The 7,467-nt window shown below is 37.5% G+C and overlaps 1 protein-coding gene across 1 annotated transcript; it reads left to right on the top strand.

Moving 5' to 3' along the window:
• The first annotated feature begins 2,176 nt into the window (after nucleotides 1-2,176).
• Nucleotides 2,177-6,922, top strand: LOC121873430 (macrophage receptor MARCO-like). The gene is made up of 3 exons (XM_042377010.1): nucleotides 2,177-2,327; nucleotides 5,983-6,176; nucleotides 6,659-6,922. The coding sequence occupies exons 1-3, from the start codon at nucleotides 2,306-2,308 to the stop codon at nucleotides 6,905-6,907; spliced, it is 465 nt and encodes a 154-aa protein (XP_042232944.1). The 5' UTR covers nucleotides 2,177-2,305; the 3' UTR covers nucleotides 6,908-6,922.
• Nucleotides 6,923-7,467: the final 545 nt, after the last annotated feature.

Raw genomic sequence — 7,467 nt, 5'->3', positions numbered from 1 at the left:
TAAATAAAAATAAAATATATATATATATATATATATATATATATATATATATATATATATATATATATATATATATATATATATATATATATATATATATACTGTGTATATATATATATATATATATATATATATATATATATATATATATATATATATATATATATATATATATATATATATATAATAGTTAGAGTCTCTACTTATTCATGGTCAATTGAACCCAGAGGGTCCCGTGTTAAGTGAAAACCGCGTTAAGTGAATAACAGAACATATGGGATTAATTCCAATAGAACCCAGCCCGACCCCCAAACTCCACTTTTTGACGACAAATAACTATGTTGTAGTAAAAATAACATCTTAATTTTATGATGGTACATGCACACAATTAATACTTAAGAGAAATAGAGAAATACAGTCGCCAAGTTAATGTCCATTCAAATAATGGACTCACTGGCTCTTCCCTCTGAGAAATTTTTGGGGGAAAACCAGGTATAGTAATAAATAATTCCTCAAACTAAAGTTAGGATAATATAATTGACATTGCTGGATTCCTTGTAAGACCAGGAATATTTTGAATATAAATGTCATATATTTTGGACAAAAGATAACATAATTACCTAGAGAACAATTTTTATCTAAAAATTGTATGTTTAATGCAAAATATATGTTGTTTATATTCAAAATGATCAGCAAATTGTAAGAATTCCAGCAATGTAAATTATATTCTGACCGGATAATTTGTATGAATTTTATGAGCTAAAACAAATATCTTCAGTTAATAAAAAAAAAAAATATTCTTCTACACTATCTGTCAATCAAAGTACCCCACCTTGCCTTCCCCCCCTCTTCCAACCACGTGGTCAGTCCCAACCCTCCCCCCACCCCCCACCAATCCTCCATTCAAGAGTTTTTAACATTTAGTATTAAGTAATACCTCAGATTAAAGTTAGGATAATATAATTGACATTGCTGGATTCCTTGTAAGACCAGGAATATTTTGAATATAAATGTCATATATTTTGGACAAAAGATAACATAATTACCTAGAGAACAATTTTTATCTAAAAATTGTATGTTTAATGCAAAATATATGTTGTTTATATTCAAAATGATCACCAAATTATAAGAATTCCAGTAATGTAAATTATATTCTGACCGGGTAATTTGTATGAATTTTATGAGCTAAAACAAATATCTTCAGTTAATAAAAAAAAAAATAATTCTTCACGGGGTAACAGATGGTCGGTCGGTCGGTCCCTCCCTCCCCCCCACCCCCCACCCCCCACCAACCGTCCCAAGGAGATGTGTGGGATAACCACTAAATTTTAATAAATAATACCTCAAACTAAAGTTAGGATAATATAATTGACATTGCTGGATTCCTTGTAAGACCAGGAATATTTTGAATATAAATGTCATATATTTTGGACAAAAGATAACATAATTACCTAGAGAACAATTTTTATCTAAAAATTGTATGTTTAATGCAAAATATATGTTGTTTATATTCAAAATGATCAACAAATTATAAGAATTCCAGCAATGTAAATTATATTCTGGCTGGGTAATTTGTATGAATTTTATGAGCTAAAACAGGCAGTCAGGCAGGGTGGCGGGTGGGGGGTGGTGCGAATCTAAAAATAGCTCTCGAGCTGGACACTCACCGCGTATATGATGAAAAATGCTGCGTTAAGTGAAAGTTCAGCTTTGGCAAGGCACCGCGTATATGCGAAAACGCGTTAAGTGAAAGCGCGTTAAGCGGGGTAATACTGTATATATATATATATGAAGGTGAGATACAGGAATGTATAGTTATTGATCTTCTATTACTGTATTATTGTCTTCATAAAGTACAGTACAGGGGGTCCCCGGGTTACGAACAGGTTCCGTTCCTAGGTCAGATTTGTATGTAAGTCGGAACACATGCTATGTGCATACCGTACTTACAGAACAATGTTTAAAATCCCACTATATCATAGCCTAAGTCCTTATATACATTTAAAATCACTTAATTTAAGATAAAAGACGAAATAGAATAACAAGATACAGTAAATGAAAGTAAAAAAATAAGTCAGCGGGTAAATAAAATACTGTACTGTAAATTTCAAGTTTAACCTCGTTCATAAATCGGGAACCCCTGTAATCAAATATTTTATATGCTTTACTTTGATTGAAGAAAATGTCCAAAATCATAATTTAATTAAGTAATTCTTGTTTCAGTGGAATAAAAGGTCCATCAGGAGAGCCAGGCAGTGTAGGCTTACCTGGCAGAGTGATTCGACCTGATTCCCTAACAAGCAACATGGGCCCAAAGGGCACTCCAGGTAAGACAACACTGAGTACAGTAGAATCCTGGTTATCTGAAACCCATCCAACCGCCAGATTTAACTAATTGGCACCAAACTGAAATAATAATAAAAGAAATTCCCCCAAAATCAGCTAGAATCTTAAGTTTGAATACCGCTCGCACTGAGGATGAGCTTCCATATTCATTGTTATGATAAACAATAAAATCGCTACATACCATATAAAAAAATACAATAGTAGATATTTTTTGTAAAAAAAAATAGCTCCTTCCACACTCAAATCATCCTTTGGGCAACATGGCATAGTTCAGGCAGTCACTTAGCTGACTCACAGACATTTGGCTACCACGCTGGCTGTGTGTATGCCGTGACGTCACATCTTGAGGGAGCACAGCCATGCAGTTATAACCCAGTAACCCACCACCTCCACCCACATATACTCACCCATGCTCTCATTCATCTTATTTTATAGTTTTATATTATATTTTATTTATTTCTAAATCACATCGTTTATATAAAAAGTAATAAGTGTTTAAAGTCCATTTTTCTCAGACACAAATTTACAAGGTCACCTTGTAGCACTGTGCGTTGTAAGATTTATTGGAGGATCCTAAGAGTGAGATTCAACTAACCGGGAAATCTCTTTATCTGGCACTTCTCAATCCCCATAGGTGGCAGATAACAGAGATTCTACTGTACTATATTGTGAAACCCACGTCTTGTACTTTTGACTACGGTATTCAATATTACTTTTAGTTGAGTTTAATAAGTTATACAGTAATATATGGATTGTACTTTTGTATATGATTTTAACACTACAGTCTCTCCTTTACTTACGACGGGGTTCCGTCCCGACGACCAGGTCGTAAGTCGAAAATGCGAAAATAATACATAGAAATTCTAAAATGAAATACAGTACAGTAAAAGTAATCAATAATTAAAAATGAATAAAGTATTACTGTGCACTTACCTTTATTGTAGTCAGCTGAATGCACACGGGGCCTCAATAATTTTTTAATGAAGCATGTAGACTACATTAATTGGATGAAGCAGAGGAGGAGACAGGGCTGGGTGGGTCATCAAGTTTGCTTTCTTCAGACAGGGTAACATACTTGCTTGTTGAAGTATTGGATCATCTTTAGGGAGTGAAGAGGCAGCAGTGGTGGGGCGTGAGGAGACAGCAGTGGGGGACTTCTTGAAAAATATGTCCAATTTAGACTGCACAGTTTGCCTTTTCTTTTCATTGTAAATCTCCTTGTAGCAAGCAAGTGCATCTTGGATCGGTCTGTCAACTTTTGCAAAACGCTCAACATTTTGATCCATTTCTTCAAACATTTGCATCCCCTTATTAATAGTAGCACATGCCTCTGCCATTTGTTTCACTGAAAACTTTTGGGGGGTGCAGGTTCTTCTTCTACATCTTGTCTCTCTTCTTCCTCTGCAATTTACTGTGCATCCAGTTCAATAAGATCCTCGTTACTTAACTCTTCTGCTGCACTTTCCACCAACTGCTCAACATCTTCATTATAAATTTCTAACTCAAGCTGTATACTCATCTGCACTATCTTGTTACTAATCTCAGAAATTGCTTCATCTTCATTAAATCCTTTGAAGCTGTTCACATATCTTTTCAGGACCTTCCATATTCCATTCATGCACTGACCTGTAACCTCATCCCATGCTGCAGCTATGTTCTTTGCACATTGCAAAATGTTGTAGTCCTTCCAAAACTCTCTGAGTATTTTCTCACCTTCAGTAGCAGCAACAGCCTGAGCGAAGGTCGTATGTAAATAATTAGCTTTAAAAGCAGCAATAGCACCTTGATCCATGGGTTGGATGATAGAGGTAGTGTTAGGTGGAAGATACACTACCTTAACATCAGGGTGCATGTCGTCCAGGTGTGGTGGGTGCCCCGGAGCATTATCTAAAATTAATAAAATCTTGAACGCAACCCCTTGTTGCAGACAATACTCCTTGGCTCGTGGAATGAAACAACTCAGGAACTAATCCTCAAACAGTGCTAGGGTCATCCATGCTTTCTTATTACTGCGATAAAATACTGGCAGTGTGTGCTTGCTGACATTTTTAAAAGCCCTTGGGTTCTCTGAATGATATATCATGAAGGGTTTTACCTTGAAACCAGCTACATTCCCCCCAACAGAAGTGTGATTCGGTCCTTGAATGCCTTGAATCCCGGCATGGTTTTCGCCTCTTTGTGGATGTATGTTCATTCTGGCATGCGTTTCCAGAATAAGCCAGTTTCATCCACATTAAATATTTGCTCAGGCAAATAATTTCCCTCCACGATGACACGATCTAGCTCCTCCTTAAAAGCTTCGGCAGCACCCACATCAGCACTTGCTGCCTCTCCACTCACCTTTACACTGTGCAAACTGTAACCGTTCTTAAACCTTTGGAACCACCCATGACTTGCTGTAAAGGTTTGCTCACACTCATCTCCTGCCTGCTCCTTCAGGCTTTCGAAAAGGCTTCTTGCCTTAGCCTGTATGGTTAGAAGGCTTAAGGGTACATGCTTTTGCAGCTGATCTTCCATCCATATCACAAGTAATTTCTCCATCTCATGAAGAGGACCTTGTCTTTTTTTCGTTATTATTGTTCCCTTTATAGGTGCTGATCCTTTCACTACCTCACGAATTCGTTCCTTGTCCTTCAAAATTGTTGATATCATCGAATGAGAGAAGCCAAGGTCGCGTGAAATGGTTGCTACCATTTTTCCATTTTCATATTGCATTATTATTTTCATTTTCATCTCAAAAGTAACTGACTGTCTCTTTTTCTTCTCAGCACCACGAGAACTCTCACTTTTTGCTTGCCAGTCATTTTAAAGAGAATTACAAACGAAAATTTTGTCAGTACACAGCACAATCACTAACGACAACAACAAAGGCCAAACACCAACTGAGCGGGCTACGTCGTGGATGCTGTACACCATGAGGCGGCCCAGCCCATGCTGTCGTACGGGACCGAAACGTTTCGGTACTAGGGGGCAGTGTGTTTGTCTTGCAGTGATCCCTTAAATCCACTTGTTCCTCAACATTAGAATAAAATGTAAAATAAACCTTTACAATACAACTCCAACACAACTATTCATCTTTAACTTTCATTCAACTACGGTCATGATATTGTTTTCCATGCTGAGATATACACCTATAATTCATTCACCTTTCATACCTAATCCATTCACCTATCATGCTATACCTAATTCATTCACCTATCATGCTATACCTAATTCATTCACCTATCATGCTATACCTAATTCATTCACCTATCATGCTATACCTAATTCATTCACCTATCATGCTATACCTAATCCATTCATGCTATACCTAATTCATTCACCTATCATGCTATACCTAATTCATTCACCTATCATGCTATACCTAATTCATTCACCTATCATGCTATACCTAATTCATTCACCTATCATGCTATACCTAATCCATTCACCTATCATGCTATACCTAATTCATTCACCTATCATGCTATACCTAATTCATTCACCTATCATGCTATACCTAATCCATTCACCTATCATGCTATACCTAATTCATTCACCTATCATGCTATACCTAATTCATTCACCTATCATGCTATACCTAATTCATTCACTTAACATATTTATTGATCAAGTGCTTTATATATTATCCACCAGGTAATCTAGGATTAAAAGGATTTAAAGGTATCCAAGGTGACACAGGCTTTGATGGACGAGATGGACCAAAGGGTGTTCCTGGTACAAGCAGGTCAGGACCACCCGGACCAAAAGGGTACCCAGGACAGGTCGGAGATCCAGGCCGAGTGGGTCCCAAGGGAAACCTGGGCCAGAATGGCATTCCTGGAGTACATGTGAGCACTGTACATGTATTCTATAGTACTGTAGTTATATTTATTAATTTTTAATGTTTAATTTTATTATTATAAATTTTTTCAATTACTTGTATAAATCTTACTGTATAGTGTAGGTTTGGGTTACCTGTTATTATTCATGTAATTTTTCCCCAAAATATTTGTTACTGTACTTTTACTTTTTATTTAATACTGTATATATTTTTTTAGCTTTCCACCACCATGTCAGGTGAAAAATCATTATTTTGGCATTAAGAAAATTTTAAGATAACTCCTTATTTCCCTATGTGCCAGTTATTGATGCTGGCACTGTGTGCGTGAAGCTAACCCTGAGGGGGTTAGGAAGCTTTTATTATACATTACTCATAAAAGTTGCAGAAAACCAATTAAATTTTATATGAGATTTGGGTTCCATAAAGGGAACTAGTATTTTTTGTTAGTGATGACCAAGAACTTAACTGTACAGTATGTCTGTTTAACAGGGAAGCCGTGGTAATAAAGGAGAAGATGGAGAAGATGGCATCAGTGACAATCCTGGGACACCAGGATTGCCTGGAAGGCCAGGAGCAAAAGGAGACCCAGGTTTTGATGGAGGAGCAGGAAGTAAAGGCTTTTATGGTTTACCTGGAGCTCCTGGTAATAGAGGAAACAAAGGCGCTCCAGGAAACCTCGGTACTTCAGGCTTCAAGGTGAGAAACATAAATGCATTGCCAATGAGATTTATTTTTTAAGACTCTTTCCAATAGTGAATTTATGCAGGTACAGGGGGTATTTTTTTTAACAAATACTTGTACAGTAAAAAGCATAGAGAGAGATCAGACAAGTGTCAATGTTGAATATTCTATTGGGCATCCATCCCCTTACCAAAGACCAACGATGTTTGAGGCAGTACCCCCCCCCAAACACACCAGTACTGTACACCCCTCCCCCCAAACACACCAGTACTGTACACCCCTCCCCCCAAACACACCAGTACTGTACACCCCTCCCCCCAAACACACCAGTACTGTACACCCCTCCCCCCAAACACACCAGTACTGTACACCCTACTCCAAACACACCCAGTACTGTACACCCCTCCTCCCAAACACACCAGTACTGTACAACCCCCAAAACACACCAGTACTGTACACACCTCTCCCCAAACACACCAGTACTGTACACCCTCCTCCCAAACACACCAGTACTGTACACCCTCCCACCAAAACACAAGTACTGTACACCCCTCCCACCAAACACACACCAGTACTGTACACCCCCTCTCCCAAACACACCAGTACTGTACACCCCC

Source organism: Homarus americanus, unplaced genomic scaffold (assembly GCF_018991925.1).
Source record: "Homarus americanus isolate GMGI-L3 unplaced genomic scaffold, GMGI_Hamer_2.0 scaffold35053, whole genome shotgun sequence".
Classification (NCBI taxonomy): domain Eukaryota; kingdom Metazoa; phylum Arthropoda; class Malacostraca; order Decapoda; family Nephropidae; genus Homarus; species Homarus americanus.
This window is presented reverse-complemented; position numbering and strand designations above follow the sequence as displayed.